Source organism: Erinaceus europaeus, chromosome 16, assembly GCF_950295315.1.
Source record: "Erinaceus europaeus chromosome 16, mEriEur2.1, whole genome shotgun sequence".
In the NCBI taxonomy this organism is placed as follows: domain Eukaryota; kingdom Metazoa; phylum Chordata; class Mammalia; order Eulipotyphla; family Erinaceidae; genus Erinaceus; species Erinaceus europaeus.
The window spans coordinates 54,371,309-54,388,608 of record NC_080177.1 but is presented as its reverse complement, the minus strand read 5'-3'; the positions used below and the strand labels follow the sequence as shown (position 1 = coordinate 54,388,608).

Genomic DNA, 17,300 nt, shown 5'->3' with positions numbered 1-17,300 from the left:
CCCAAATCTGCTGCGACAGCCTACAATCCATTGGGAATTCACCCAGTATTGCCTTTGCTTTGTTTCTAAGATGATTTCTTTTTGTATATGGTATAATGGTCCTAATTCAAGTTTTGATATGTGCACATACAGTTTTCCAAAGACTGCTGAAATCACTGCATTTTCTTTATTCTATAACCTTAGCACTATTGTTGGCGATCATTTACTTGACTATACATATGGAGGTTTACTTCTGAGATTTCATCTGTTCTATTGATCTATGTCTGTTTTTACTCTGATGCCATACTGCTTTAATTGTTCTAGCTTTATATATATATATATATTTTGAAATAAGGCTGTTTAAACCATTGTTTTATATTTCAAGATTGTTTTGGTTTGGTTATTTAGGGTTTTTGGCACTCTATAGTCTACATAAATTCGAAGGTTTTTGTTTGTTTTTCTGTTTCTCAAATGTCAAAGCCACTGGGACTTTAACAAGGGTTGTATTTCATCTGTGGTTTTCTCTGTGTTGTACAAACAACTTAACAATATTAAATTTCCAAATTAAAATTAGAAAGGATTTCCATTTAATTGTATCTTATTTAATTTTCTGTTCACCTTCCTGATCAAAATTAGTCTTAACACTGTTACATGTTACTTAAACAAATGAACTCTACTCATTTGCATTTCAGCCTCTCTCTTTAGGTTGATATCACAAATAACATATTCTTCCCCATGAATTTATTTTATTTACATATTTACTTTGGATAGAGACAGAAATTGATGGGAGAGGAAGACAAAGAAGGAAGGGGGGGAGAAAAAGAGAGATTTGTAGTGCTTTTACACTTCTCAGGAAGCTCTCCCCGTATTGGTGGGGACTGTGAGCTTGAATAAGGTTCTTGAGCACTGTAATATGAGTTCAACCAACTCTGCCAATACCCGTATCCCACAAATAACATTTTCATACATTTTGTCTTCTTATGTACTTTTATAGCTACCTATAACTTCTATTTATAGTTTTTATGACTTTATTTGTAACACAATTTACCAGAATTAAAAGTAATTTACACTTTACCAATATCTGTCTAAGCATTTACCCTACACAGAGAACTTGTATTTTTATAGGCTTTAGTGCTACTGTCTAGTGTTATTTCCCCCCAAATTGAAGAAATCCCTTTATCAATACTAATGAGGTAGTTAATCTAGTGGCTATGAACTCTCTCAGCTGTAGTTTATCTGCGAAGGTCTAGATTTTCCTTCTTTTTACTTTCCTGTGTGTTTGAAATTTTTTTAATGAATTACTGTGAAAATATAATATATTCAGTACCATAAGTATAACTCAGGGCTCATATGTTATCACTGAGTCACATTCCCAGTCCTACTTTCCTTGCTTCTCTCATATATTGCTAAGGGATCATGCATGAAATCAGACTGGGGTAGTGCTTCAATTCCAAGTCAACTCTCTAGCTCTTCCACTATCTTTTAGAAATAAATCTCTTAGAAAAAAAGGATCACATTCCATACATACATAGTTCTTCACCTTGAACCAATAGTATGCTATAGCCATTATTTCATTTCAGATTAGCCAGATTAGTGCTCTCTGTAACTTTAATCACAATACTAATAACAGTTCCCTGTAATAACTTCAACTTAAAAGTCTGAAGTAAAACGACTCTATGACTTGTCATGCTTTCTAAATAGAGCAGGTACTCATAAGTATTTATTGGATTGAAAAGAAAATAAAATCACATAGAGTATAGTATTATAAAAGTTTTCCAGAGGTTTGAAATGGATAAAATTAAGCAAAGCAAAAGAGTCAAGAATGGACTATAGAACTATGGTGCTTCTAAACATTACAACTTTTAGAGATGTGAGCTTTGTAGTTACATAAAAAAATATATAACTGTCTCATGAAAATACTTCAACAAAACCAAAATTGAATTACTAATTGATAATGTGGTACACTAGTAAAAGTGGAGCTAAATTACTTTGCGTCTTGATTTTTATAAGTGCTATGTATCTTCCAATAATTAATTTAAAATATTATTTCCTATAAAGATGTTTGAAAAATCCAAAACAACTTGACAAGAAAGAAGAAGGAACTTCTGAATAGTTAAAAGCAAAAGTCTTGATTCTTCTGTCAAAAGTTATGCATTTTAGTATGATCTTTTGGCTGATTTATGTAAAGCTTTGTATTTTTCATTTTCTCAAGCCTGTCACTGTAGTGATGTATGGTACATTTTAGCATCAAGCTCACCATAAGCCAATAAAGCCAGGGCCCCAAAAGAAATTTTAATGTATTTTCCCATTTTTAATCTGGAGCATTCTGTTACTCAGTTATTTTGTTTAGGAGCCCATGTTTAGTTGATAATATTTCCACACTCACATTAATAATTAAAACACTAACTTAAAGGTAAAATTTAAATAATTTAATTATTCAACACAAAAGTTTAAAGGTCATCATATAAAAATTGAAAATCTTAAGTGAACACCGAAATTTTACATTAACAAGCTCTCTAAAGGTTGTATTTTAAACTGCAGTTGGCTTAGAGCATTTTCCTCTAACAGCCAGGTAAATGAAAAATAAACAAGAAAGTGGCCTTCATTAAATGGCATGCAACGCAAAACAGAGACTTATGCTGGCAAAATCTTATAAGGAAAGTATGAAAGTAACATATAAACACTTGCATTAAAAGTTCTTATGGCTGTAGTAGAAGTTATTACAATGAAAAAGAAAACAGTAATTTTCACCTAATAAAATTAGTAAGTACTGAAATAAGTATAACATGAAACTGATTTTTTTTTTTTTTTGCTAGAAGAAGATAGAAAATAATATGTTACAGAAGTTCATCTGATATGGGTAAAAATAAAAGGGTATTTGATTTCAATCTTATATCCTGAGCAGCATCCAAGCATTAAAAAAAAAAGAGAGAAGAGGAAAAAGAGAGACAAAGAGGGTAGGGGGCACTGCTTTGTATATGCAGTGCGGTGCCTTAAGCCTGAGATATCTCTTACATAATTTCTGTCCTTTCCCTGACTGCAGGTGGCTTCTTGTAAAACTAGTATACTCTTACCATATCATTCATTACTATTTTGTATTGACCTAAGGGAGTTGAGAACTTAAGTTCATGAAATCTACACATTGATGGTTAACAATGGACTATTATTTAGCACTTAAAAATTCATGAAAAGGCATGAAGGGACTGTAAATTTGTGTTAGTAAATGAAAAAAAAACCCCTATCTTTAAAGGTTATATACTATATGATTCCAATCATATGACATGCTGGAAAAGCCAAAACTATAGAATCATTAAAAAGATCAGTGGTTACGAGGGGTTAGAGGGAAAAGGAAGGAGAAAGGCAGTGCACATGGGACTGTTAGGGCAATGAATCAAAATTGTGTGATGCTCCTATGTGGATACATGCTGCTATATATTTGCCCAAACCCACAAACTACACATCAAGAATGCACAGTAAACTATGACTTTGGGTGATAACAAATGTTAAATGGCACTACATATTAATAGTGTCAGACTGTGCTTGTCAGAGTCACTGTAATTTCTGCTCAGTTTTTTGATGTGAACCCAAAAGTGCATTAAAAAACACCATCCTATTTAAAATAAAGATGTATGAGGTAGGCACAGGGAATATTGAAAAATATTACTTTTTTTTCTAGATTTTTTATATTTATTTATTTATTCCCTTTTGTTGTCCTTGTTGTTTTATTGTTGTAGCTATTATTGATGTTGTCGTTGTAGGATAGGACAGAGAGAAATGGAGAGAGGAGGGGAAGACAGAGAGGGGGAAAGATAGACACCTGCAGACCTGCTTCACCACCTGTGAAGTGACTCCCTTGAAGGTGAGGAGCCGGGGGCTTGAACCGGGATCCATACACTGGTCCTTGTGCTTTGCACCACATGCGCTTAACCCGTTGTGCTACCTCCTGACTCCCGAAAAATATTACTTTTAAGAAGTTACAAAATAACCAGTGAAAGTTAATGACATTTATCTTGATTGTTTAATAAAGTTGAAATAATTAATATATTAAAAATAAATGACAAATCACTTTGATGGTATCCACTAGATGAAACTTAATGGCTTTCATTCTCAATTTTCCATGTCTCTGTATCACATTATTTACAGAAATGAGGACAAGAAAGAGGCAAGAAAGAAAAGTAAGTGTGAGACTGGTATGATAGCTCATTTGGATAATGCACTCCTTCACCATGTTCAGGCACAGGTTCGAGCCTGGCCCCCACTGTACTGAAGTGAGATTTGAGGCAACTACCTCTATCTTTCTATCTGAAAGACCTGGAGCAGTGAAGCACCAGTGATGACAAGAAAAAAAATAAATAAAAACCAGTGTGATGAAAACAAACAAACAAAAGCAATCATAGAAATGAGGGTTCCTGATTAAGTAAAAGGAGAAAAAGAAGAAAACTGAGAAAGTTGACAATATTAATGAACACGGCATCCGCAACTTCCAACTGATCAATAATTCTTTTAATTTCTGTTATAGATAGATGTGTTTAAGAAATAAATATCAAGTAACAAAGAGAAATCTGGACATGATTGATAAGATGCTATATAAAATTGTGCTACTTAGAAATGGCAGAAGAATAAAAATGTTCAAAACCACTTTTCAAGAATTACATATATAATTAGATGTTTGGCAGCTGTCAGGAACTGAGGACACCTACAAAAAAAAAAGGTAAAGAAGCACTGTATCAATACATATCAGATCTTAAAGAAATTAACATTCTTTTCTGCTACTGGGTAAATGGATGGCAAAGATCAAATAAATACTGAAAATAGCAAGGTGAATAATGAATATTTAAGTAGAATGAACATCTAATGGATAATATGAATAAACAAGAATTCAGTGGTTTTGATTTTCTATGTTTGCACATTTCAGCAAAATCAGTAGATTTATAAGTCAAAGAGTTCTTTCACTGATGTCTGCATAGTTATTCACCAACTGAACTTAATGACCTTTTTTTTTTTTTAAAATCTTATCCATCCTGACTTTGGTAGAGAAATGACACTAATATCTATTCTTTATCCTTGGAAGCATTCCCATGCTGAGATCTCTGGGGTTAGCATTCCTTCTTTGCTATCTTTGTCAATCTTCAGGAATCCTTTGGATTCTTGATTCCCTGTCACATACGTGGCTGTGTGTGCGTCTGAAGACCTGGTGACAGGCTATTAAAGATGTAGAAGACTTTTTCCAATCCCTATTCTTTTACCACTCTCAATCCTCTCTTTATTCTCTTACACTTTGCATAATAGGGATGCAAGTCATCCTCAAACCTTTCTTCAAATGCTGTGTATATAACTTAATTCTTTAAAACAATTTTTTTATTATCTTTATTTATTGGATAGAGACAGCCAGAAATTGGGATGGACGGGGGTGTTAGAGAGGGAGAGAGACAGACACCTGCAGCACTACTTCACCACTGGAAAAGCTTTCCCCCTGCAGGTGAGGACTGGGGACTCAAACCTGGGTCCTTGAGCATTTGTAGTTTATGCACTTAACCAGCTACACCACCACCCAGCCCCTATAACTTAATTCCTATTGCAGTAAATAATTCAATAGTCATCTTTATAGTATCCTATTATCTTGTTTAAGTATAATTCCCTGTAACTACACTACAAACTATTGTGAAATATAATATCCTTTATATAATAAACAACTTTTAGAATATATACTTGCAAAGTCTTCCTTATTGGGATCCAAGAAACTACTACTAATAAGTATATTTTCATTTACTATGATAGAATTATATATACAGAAGCTATGCTTGCAATTCAATTTTCTCTTGAAATTAATGTGAATCTTAGATTTACTTGCCTTGTCTTCCAAGTGCAAATCTAAAAAGCGTAGGTAAGCCACAGGTGCAAATGCATCAGATGAGTGAACAACTACTTCTGAAGAATCCCTGAAATATAAAAATTCATAACTCATTTACCTATTACATGAATTATATTAAATCACTTCTCTTAGAAATTAAGAGACCAAAAATTCTCACACAGTTCTGATAAGCATTGGCATACAATATGTAGTGATTAACAACTATTTATAATAATCTAATTTTATTGAAAAAATAAGGTCTTAGGAAACTAAAATTATAAGAAAAAGTGAAGCTCTTCAATTTTACTTTTATTATTTTCACTTTTTTAGTAAGTTAGCAGCGTCTTACAAAATTTCATCCTTTTATGGGTATACTTTCACACCCACACATGGTTATGTGTGAGTCACCACACACTCCACCAAAGTTCTGTGCACTTTCCACCCCAAATACAGTTCAACTTTCAGGATAACTCAAAACTTTCTGAACAACTTTGACTTTTAAAACTCCTATTCAATTCCATTTTCACAAATTCTCTTAGTATGGACTAACCATTAAACAATAGTGCTTTATCTTCATTATTTTCATTTTCAAGAAATAATTCATTCAGTGCTTCACACAAAATCTCAATTATCCCTCACAAAAGCAGTGCTGGTGATGGTTTCAAGCTCCAGATGAACTCTTCACACTGCAATATCATTGCTATTAAAATTGATTGTCTGACATAGTAATTACCACAGTCAGGTAGAACGGTATGAACTGCTTTCTGGCACCATATGGATACATGTAAATTAATTCAACTTTCATCAAAAATACCCTTTAAATTACATATGAATAGCTAAGATTACTTGTGAAACTCTAATTATTTTAATTGTTATTTATTAAGAAAGCAATAGTCTCTTGCATGTCCATTGAAATTTAAAACTAGAAATTTCTATTTCCTTACTGCCTCAGGAAATAATTTCATTCTTCATATTAATACACTGCTCACATCCGAACCACTGCAATACTACAATATAAAGTCTTACCTTATGTTATTCTTTGCCATTAATGAAAAAATATTTTTTGAATCAATTTTTGTAACTTAATCATATTTAGTGGTATTTCAGGGGCAAAATCTGTTTATTTTCTATGTGAAAGGATATAGGTAGAGAAATGGTTATAACAAGTCAATTAACTCCCAAGAATTTTTAGCAACAGATATGTTCTTTGTTAATGCTTAAGAAAGAGAAAGATAAAATTAAAAGGACTTCCACAGCATTAAAAGGAGGGCAGCTCATAATATAGCAGAAAGAGGATTAATAAAGTGTTAGAATTTGGGTAGAAAGCTATAATCTGCCTTCACAGGCTTTATTAGCTAAAAGATACTTTCTAGTATGATAGGGAGGAGGCTTTACCCTGTTGCTCCTATGCCCTTATTCCACCATTTTAGTTTGTTAGCCTTAGACTTTTTCTCTCTCTCCTCTCCCTCCTTCCCTCTCTCTCTCCTATTTGATAGGACAGAGAGAAATTGAGAGGGGAGGGGAAGATAGACACCTGCAGACCTGCTTTATGGCTTGTGAAGTGTCCCACTGCAGGTGGGAGTGGAGGCTCACACCCGGGTCCTTGCACAGGCCCTTCTTCATAGTACTATGTGCATTTAACTAGACGTTCTCCATTTACTATGGTCTAATCTTGCTTTATCAAATTCAAAGCAACAGCAACTGTAAACTCAAGAAAAGGAAGCACTTTTGGGGACTGGATGGTGGTGCATCTGGCTGATTGTATGAGCTGTCATGCTCAAGGACAGTTTCAGGCCTCTGATTCCCACCTGTAAGGGGAAGCTTCACAAGTGGTAAAGCAGTACCATAGGAGAGTCTCTCTCTCTCTCTCTCCCTCTCCCTCTCCCTCTCCCTCCTTTGTCTACCTCTCCCTCTCCCTCTCCTTCTCCCTCCTTTCTCTCCCTTTCTCTCTCCCTCCTCTTAGTATCTCTCTGTTGTATGAAAAAAACAATTGGCTGATTCAGATCTAAGTCTCTACCACGGCATTTGACTTTCCAAGTAAGGTCTCACTCCGACACTTTAAAACAAACAAAGGAAAAACACCAAGAGAGCATGTGTCTTTGTTCCACTTTATCTAAAAGATTACCACACAGATTTTCTCCATCAACTAAGACTTATCCACACAGATATTCCAGTGTTATCACCATGAAGTCATCCCTGGCATCATCAGACAGTCCTCCTTATTTTTTGTTTTAGTAATACATTTATAGTCCCTTCATAACACATTAGCTGTATCTTAATTATGTATTTGTAGACTTCTCTTATTTTTAGAGGGACTGGGTTTGGTTTGTTTTTGTCTAAACCCCAACATCCTCCACAACTCTCCCAAATCAGTATAGAGCATATTCCTCAGCAGTCATAAAATATTTTCTTAGTACACAAATAGCTGTGCAGTTAAACTTTTTCATATTTTCAGGTTGGTAAAACAGCTCACTTAGATGGTGCATTTTGACAGTGTACTGCTTTGCTATGTATGTGACCCAGGTTCAAGCCTGACCCCCACTGCACTGAAAGAAGCTTCAGTGCTGTGGTCTCTTGAATTCTCTTTATTTCTCTGTCTCTATCCAAAAAAAAAACCAATAAGAAATAAGCATATTCATAACACTTCATATTTTCACAGTAACTGTGGAGACTGTCCTAAGTCCATGTTAATGATTTTATCTACATGTCTTCACAGAGGTGCACTTTCTCCTAAACACATATTATAGGCATACATGTACAAATACATCAATAAGATCATTGCAGACTCGAGTAATAAAAACAATATTTAATAGGTGGAGTATTTTAAACTCAAAGAAAATAGGCCTATAAATTCAAACGTATTTCCAGATGATACAGAACAGATGTAAGAGAGCAGTTAAGGAAAAGTGCTGGATTCATCCTCACTGCTAAATGTCACTGTACAGTGTTTTGTGCTAAGTTATGCTATGACCATGTAGGTGGAAAAAATTGTGCAGTTTTTAAAAAAATATTTTAAAAAAAGATTCACAGGAGTTGGGCTGTAGCGCAGCGGGTTAAGCGCAGGTGGCGCAAAGCACAAGGACCAGCAAAAGGATCCCGGTTCGAACCCCGGCTCCCCACCTGCAGGGGAGTCGCTTCACAGGCGGTGAAGCAGGTCTGCAGGTGTCTATCTTTCTCTCCTCCTCTCTGTCTTCCCCTCCTCTCTCCATTTCTCTCTGTCCTATCCAATAACGACAACAACAATAATAACTACAACAATAAAACAACAAGGGCAACAAAAGGGAATAAATAAATAAAATAAATATTAAAAAAAGATTCACCTTTGGGGCCAGGCGGCTGCTCACCTGGTTAAGCGCATACCTTACTATGCGCCAAGGACCCGGGTTCAAGCCCCTGGTCCCCACCTGCAGGGGGAAAGCTTCAGGAGTGGTGAAGCAGGGCTGCAGATGTCTCTCTGTCTCCCTCTCTATCTCCCCCCCTGCCCTCTCAATTTCTCTCGATCTCTACCCAAAAATGAACAAATAAAAATATTTAAAAAAAAAGATTCACCTTCACCTGGTTTTCCTTGTATAGTAATACTCCCATGTGGAGTATCATGACTTGAACCTGAGTCATGCTCACGGCAAAGCAGGGACCCTTCCCGGTGAGAACTATCTTGTTAACTGTAGCTGTGTTTTATCCAGAGAACTTAGCTGGTCCTTTCTTCTCTCATTCATTCCAATTTTTCAACCTATTTATTCACCCCACAAGTACCAACTTTGTTTCAGCAGTGCTGATATATATATATATATTGAGAGTATTACTCAGTTCTGGCTTATGGTAGTGCTAGGGATTGAACCTGAAACCTTTGATGCATGATGCATGAATGTATATTTTGCATAACCACTATGCTATCTCCCCATATTCGATGTTGATAATTTAAATACAAATATATTATTAGGGTAGATGAAGATAAGAAAATGTGTATGCTAACAGAAGAAAGTGGATTTTAGTTTTTCACTTCTAGTAAGCAAATACTTATATTTAAAGTAAGTATTAATACAACAGATTTTTTTTTTTTTTAAGTCAAGGAACTAACAGTTGTGCTTTTCCTATATAGGGTAGTCTATTAGGCTATGGCTCTTTCCTCAAGACTCCTCAGTAGGTAAAATTCCAGTCAAAACCCTTTTTGTTCTATTTATCTGTCATCAGAGCTTCACATTTATGTAACTCTAATAGTCCTGACTATTTGTTTTTCTTGGTAGAGGGGGAGAGACAGAGAGGGAGTGAGACACTACAATACTGCTCCTCTGATGATGAAGCTTTCCCTTTTGCATGGTACTCTCCTATATGGTTGGGGACCTGAACCCAGGTCTTTGCAGATGTGTGCTGTACTAGGTGAGCTATCTGCTGGAACCCTTTTTTATTTTATACTTCTTTTTTTTTTTAATTGAGGAAATCTTGCCTTTACTAAACCATTGTCACCACAGGGATTCAATTTCCTGACTTCCCAAAATTTGTGTCAGCAAACTTCACCTACAACTAAGGGCCCTCTCCCTCCAAAAATATTTTTCTTTCTGGTTTATTTCACTTATCATGAACACTTGTAGCAAAAAAAAAAAGTTATTATATCCCACTGTGTATTCACTGCAATTTCTAAAAACTTTTACTAGGAGCCAGGAGATAGCTGACCTGGTAAAGTGCATGCACAAAGCCCCAGGGTCAAGCCCTGCACCACACAACTTAGGAAAGGTTCATGGATCATGCAGCAGAGTTATGAGTTCTCTCTTTGTGTGTGTTTCTCTGTTTTGGGGTGAGGAACCTTTTTTTTCTGCTAAGAGCCATTAGGATATGTAAACAATATTGGTGGTACTGGTATTTTATTTATCAATTTATTGACAAATAAAACAAAATTTATCAACTTAAAAAATAAGCACTTAGGGGCTGGGAGGTGGAGCACCTGGTTGAGTGCACTTATAACGATGTGCAAGGAGCCGGGTTCAAGCCCATGGTGCTCATCTGTGGGTTGTGGGGTGAAGTGGGGGTGGGGGAGAGCTTCATGGTAATCAGAGTATATCAGAGTATATTTCTTTCTCCCTTTCTCCCTCCCTATTACACACCTCCTCCATTTCTCTCTGTCATATCAAGTAAAAAGGAAGAAAGAAAACGAAAACAAGAAAAGAACGAAGGAATAAACTTTATGTTTCTATGAAAAAAGCTTCTAGATTTATTGAGTTTTGAATCCCATCTGCAGCTGCCTTAGCAGGACTGAGTTAAATGACTGCATGGTTCATGTACAGTCCATGGGCTGGACATCCCCTATCTCTGCTCTACTCAATGAGATCAGAACATCTACAAGCTTGAATAACCAAAGAGTATTATTTTATGGAGGTAAAACCTAAAGCATACTTAACTCATAATGCATTTTGTGATTACTGCACTCAAAAGAAATATCTCCCGATACAAACTTATTCTTCTCTTACTTTTACCATCTTGTACCACGATTACATACAGATAGATGTCTCTTTTTCCTACCTCTTTGAAGACACAAACTATCTTTTACCATTAATTATGGTAATTGAGTGTTTGGGAAATAATAGATATTAGATAAATCTACGCTGAATAAAACGTTATTATGTTGATGATTAATCATGGGAACAAAGTTGGAACAATGTGAAAGAAGAGTGACTGAAGGGCTGGGTGGTGTCACACCTGGTTGAGTCCACCTGCAGGGGGAAAGCTTTTTGAGTGGTGAAGCAGTACTGCAGGTGTCTCTCTATCTCTCTCCCTTTCTATCTCCACTATCCTCTCAACTTTTGACCATCTCTATCCAATAAATAAATAAAGATAATAAAAATTTTAAAAAGTGAGTGAACATTGTATATTCAAGTGTCCTGGTGGTGTTTCACTAGATAAATATTTTGAGAAAATTCATGTAGGAGCTGAGTGGTGGTGCACCTGGTTAAGTGCACTTAATACCATGTACAAGGATCCAGGTTTAAGCCCTTGGCCCCCACCTTCAGCAGAAAAACTTCATGAATGGTAAAGTGGTGTGGCAGGTCTCTTTCACCTTCTCTACCTGCCCTCCCCCAATTTTTCTCTGTTCTATCAAATAAAACAAGCTAATTATCTTTCATCATATGAAGTTTCTGAAAGCATGAATCATCCTGACACTTTTTTCCAAGGAGCACAACAAGGAGTCTAGGGAAAGCAGAACAAATGCTCTATTAGCATATGTAGAGTTTCTATTTATCACTATACCAATTTCAACTGAGGCAAAGAAATCACACTACTTACCACAAACTGACTTCATTTAAAAACAAACTTTATATGTAAAAACAACTTCAAATACTTGAAAAGAAATGTCTATTATTTCTCCTCCTAAATTGTTAAAGCCAAGAAAATGGAAAATGAGGATGGAGCTCATGAAACCCACAGGCTACTGATGTGGGAGTTTATCAAATGTAGCTGTAATGAAAGATAAATAATACAGGCAATTCACACTTCATGAAAGGATAAAAGTGTCAGTGTGGAGGTACCAGTTTTACTGCAGGCCATAATCAGCAAGTAAACGAAAGTGCGAAGACTAAAAAGTTTATAGCCTTCTATGAAGGCCTCCTCTTGTCAGGTATTGATTTAAGTATTCCAACAGCATCACTGGTATTAAACAAATTGAGTGTTTGTGAACTTAAAGGACATGTTCTATTTCTCCCAACAAAAGTTGCCTCAAGCTTAGTCCAAAGTTGCTTCCATCACATAAATTTAAGGGGTGGAAATAAAATGCTGAAATGATATCTTACACAATTATTTTCTTCTTAAACAGAGGACAATCCAAAGTGAACGTTTCATACTCTCCACCTTCTCCACACACATGTACTCCATACTTTTTAGAAAGCTGAAAATAGGGAGAAGAAAAATATGAAATTAGATAGAAAAGAAACTTACTCAACTTACATTATTATGTCCTAAGATGTATCCATGCAAAGAACTTTTAATTCCAAAACAATTGTAAGTTACAAGAAAACCAGTTTAAATTTATGTTTAAAATGTGGACTTAAAGCCATCTGAAACACATTATAATACATTTTAATAATCCTCAAATTCTTACAAAAGGTGTAAGGGAGCAAAATTTTTCTATATAAAGAGAAAACTTAAAGATTAGATATTCAGATGCTGGGCAGCTGCATATCTGCTTAATTACACATATCACCACGTGTAAGTACTGGGGTTTGGGCCCATGCTCACCACCTGCAGAGGGGACACTTCATGAGCAGTCTAGAGATATCTATTTCCCCCTCTTTCTCTCTCTCTCTCTCCCCCCTTCCCTCACAATTTCTCTCTGTCCTATCAAATAATATATATATATATGCTACTGTGGACTAGAGATTCATAATGTTCACAGTGCCAGCACTGAGCCCTAGCAATAACCCTGGTGGCAATAAAGACTAGAAGTCCTAGAACTGTTTTGGATGTACAGGGAGGCTAAGGCAGAATGGTACTAAGTCATTATGTAGTAAATGTTAATATTAAGAGGCAGAATCCAGGTGGTGGTGCACCAAATTGAGGGATTGAGTGCACATGTTATATGCACAAGGACCCGGGTTCAAGCCCTTGGTCCCCACATGCAGGGGGAAAGCTTCACAAGTGGTGAAGCAGGGCTGCAGGTGTCTCTCTGTCTCTTCCCCCTCTCTATCTTCCCTTTCTCTCTCAATATCTGTCTCTATCCAATACTAAATAAATAAAAAATTAAAAAATATATTAAGAGCCTGTGGCCACCCACACCTACCTAGACTTCTAAATTAATATGTAGAAGAGACAAAAAAAATGATGTTGTGTTTGTAACATTTCTCAGAGACTTAGAGACAAAGTAATTTAAAGCGTTTGGGCTTGTGAACAAAAAATAAGTCACAAGATACTAGGTTAGTATGCTTGAGATTATTATTATGTCTAAAGTTTAAGATACTGAGAACTCTCCATAACAGCTGGGATAAACAGGTTCTCTAACTAAACTAGAAATTAAAAAGAAACAAAACAAACATGTAGCTTAAATATAAACTCGTAGTCTGGGAGGTCACGCAGTGGATAAAACATCGGACTCTCAAGCATGAGGTCCTGAGTTCAGTCCCTGGCAGCACTTGTACCAGAGTGATGTCTGGTTCTTTTTATTTCTCTCTCTTCCTATCTTCTTCATGAGTAAATAAATAAAATCTTTAAAATGAACAAAGAAACAACAATTTCTTTAAAAATACTGATTATGGTAGTGAAATAATCTCTTGTGATGGGTACATGGTTAGAATCAGCATTAGGGAACACTCTCCTGTGGCATTGTTTTATCTCTCTGATTCCAACTTCTTCATTTTGAATTTCATAGTTTCTTCATTCTTTCATAACTTCCCCTGATTTGGATTCTACCAGTGGACTTAAAGTAGTCCAAAGTCCTCATAGCTCAATAGACTGTTGTGGGCTATCACTCTGGGTCCCCCACTTCCCTGGCCACTGGTGGCGAAGGTCATAGCTGCCCCCTTGGAGTCCTGGGGTGGTTCTGCATGTTGGAAGCGACATGTGCGGAGAAGTAAGAATCACGTCAAACTCATCCAGCTCCAGGACAGGCTTCAGAGAGGTGGGCGACTCGTTTATTGAGGGAGAAAGTAGATAAATATACCCATTGCTCAAGGAGAAGGTTAAGGTAATCATTAAACCAAACACAAAGCAACACAATGCACATTTAAAAAAAAATTTTTTTATTTAAGAAAGGATTAGTGAACAAAAACATAAGGTAGGAGACAATGCACATTTTGACCTGCAAACTATTTGATCACAAGTGAAGAGTTACCACACAAGGTTTGATCACAAGCTCACAATGCAATTTCCCTGGGAGTAAATTACAGGCACTTCGGGGGAGGGGGCAGTTGAGTAACAGGAGTTTGCAGTGGTTTTCAAGTTTGGCCAAACATAATATACAGTAATTCATGGTCTTTTTTTTTTTTTAATTATTTATTTATTTATTCCCTTTTATTGCCCTTGTTGTTTCATTGTTATAGTTATTATTGTTGTCATTGTTGTTGGATAGGACAGAGAGAAATGGAGAGAGGAGGGGAACACAGAGTGGGGAAAGAAAGACAGACACCTGCAGACCTGCTTCACTGCCTGTGAAGGGACTCCCCTGCAGGTGGAGAGCCGGGGGCTCGAACCGGGATCCTTACACTGGTCCTTGAACTTTGCGCCACGTGCACTTAACCTGCTGTACTACCGCTGGACTCCCCATGGCCTTTGTTTTAAGGGGAGAAGAGGGGCATGTGCAGAAAGGTAGCCCCCATCCAGAGAAGCCATCCATCATTAGTTCATGAGGTTTAGGGAACCTGCCATTGTTTCGACCTGGAGGGGCGAGAGCCTGGGTTCAACCCACTCAGACCTCATGGAAACAACAGCCTGGACTTCCCAGGCAGTGGGCCCACTCTCCAACAGACTGTGGTCTAACTCCTCAATTTTATTTGCAAAGCTACATATTTATTTATTTTTATTATTTTATTTTGGATATTTGTGTGGCTGTGTTATTCCAAATTCATTATATTTCAACTCTTGACTGTGTGCCCGTAGGGACTTAAAACTTGAATCAATGGAATTTCTATTGCCTCTTCCAAGGACCCATGGCAATGTGAATCTAAAGCCAAACATTCAAGTAAAGTAAAGCAAGGAAAACTAGATGGTTCTTGTAGATAGTTCATGTGTGGGGTCTTCAATGTTGGGTCATCATCATGTTGGATCAATTAGCAATGCAGAATTACTATAATCAGTCTTTACAGGAGCAAGTAAGAAGAATACATTACATTAAACCAAATTAACTGATTATCAGCTTTGCAATAAAAAAATGTGAGACTAGTCACCTGGCAGGTTATATGGTGGGTAGAGAGCCAAACATGAATGTAGGAGACCCTAAGTTCTAGCCCCAGCATGGCATATTCCAGAGAAGTGTTCTGTTCTCTCTCCCCCTCTAATAAGTAAGAAATATCATTTTAAAGATTTACTTATTAATGAGATAAGACAGAGAGAGCCTGATAATTATTCTGGCACATATAATGCTAGGAATTTAACCCAGTACTTTGTGCTTGAGAGTTCAACACAATATCTACTGTGTTCCCTTCTGAGCAGAAATAAATATTTAATTTAAATTTTTCCTCCAGAGTTATTGCTGGGGTTTGGTGCCTACACTACCAATCCATAGCTCCTGGCAGCTATTTTCCCCCCAATTTTATTGCCATATAGGACAGAGAGAAATTGAGAGAGGAGGGGAGACAGAAAGGGACAGAGAAAGCTAAGATACCTGCAGACCCACTTCACCACTTGAGAAGTGTCCCCCCTGCAGGTGGGGTGTGGGGGCTTGAACTTGGATCCTTGCACATGGTGATATATATTTGTGTTTAACTGAGTGGGCCACCACCCAGTCCCCCATGAATACATTTTTAAAGCTGTCAACTTAAGAGTTCATAATGTGTTCACCACACTTTAGCCATATCGACTCTTCATGCTGCCTCCAAGCACATGCCAAACATCCCAAACTGACTTTTCTCAATAATGTTCCAATAAGGCCTGAGAGGAGAATTGCTATTTCACGAAAAAGGGGAATATTTACCGTAGGTATTACACAATTTCCCTCCAAAATAGTAGAATGTCATTCTATACTCTCTCTAAAAAAAAAAAAAAAGTTTAGTTATTGAAAAATAAAGAGGGGACAGAGCACTGTTATGACAATGGGGGATGGGGAGTGGCTCTAGGTCTGCATAGCACATACTCTACTAAGCTATTTCCCCAACTGCACAATGTTCTTAGACGAGGTTTGATAGATCATTTTGCCAAACCGATACAAAATAATATATTGTTGTTGCATTTATTTGTAGTTTGGTAATTCTTCTTCTTCTTCTAGCGTTTGCCCTTCTTCTGTAGCCAGTCAACAGCATCAGGTTGAGCCTGATGTAAAGTTTCGAGACCTCCTTTGAATCTGGAGAGGTGGCAGTCGTTGACTACGTGGGTCATAGTCTGTCTGTAGCCGCAGGGGCAGTTCGGGTCGTCTCTGGCTCCCCAGCGATGGAACATAGCGGCGCACCAGCCATGGCCTGTTCGATAGCGATTGAGGAGAGCCCAATCATAACGTGCTAGGTCAAAGCCAGGTTGACGCTTGCAGGGGTCTGTGATGAGGTGTTTATTCTTTACCTCAGCTGACTGCCAACTCTGTTTCCAAGAGTCTGGAACAGAGAAGTTCAGTGTAGGCGTAGGGGACCAGATTGGGTGACGAGACGTCAAGCGTTGAACAGGGTGGGCGAAGATATCCGCGTATATTGGCAAGTCCGGTCGAGCATAGACGTGGGAAATGAACTTAGATGATGCCGCATCCCAACGAATATCTGGCGGGGCGATGTTGCTAAGAACTGGCAGCCATGGAACCGGGGTGGAACGGATGGTTCCAGAAATTATCCTCATGGAGGAATATAATTTG

General features: G+C 37.0%; 1 protein-coding gene across 1 annotated transcript in view; it reads right to left on the bottom strand.

Moving 5' to 3' along the window:
• Nucleotides 1-2,386: 2,386 nt before the first annotated feature.
• Nucleotides 2,387-17,300, bottom strand: part of DPH6 (diphthamine biosynthesis 6) — a 158,374-nt gene continuing 143,460 nt past the window's right edge. Inside the window, exons 7-9 of the mRNA XM_007521695.3 lie at nt 12,610-12,704; nt 5,831-5,918; nt 2,387-4,675 (exon numbers count right to left, since the gene is read on the bottom strand). Coding sequence (XP_007521757.1) covers nt 4,622-4,675; nt 5,831-5,918; nt 12,610-12,704 — 237 coding nt within the window. The 3' untranslated portion in view covers nt 2,387-4,621. The remainder of the gene's footprint in view (nt 4,676-5,830; nt 5,919-12,609; nt 12,705-17,300) is intronic.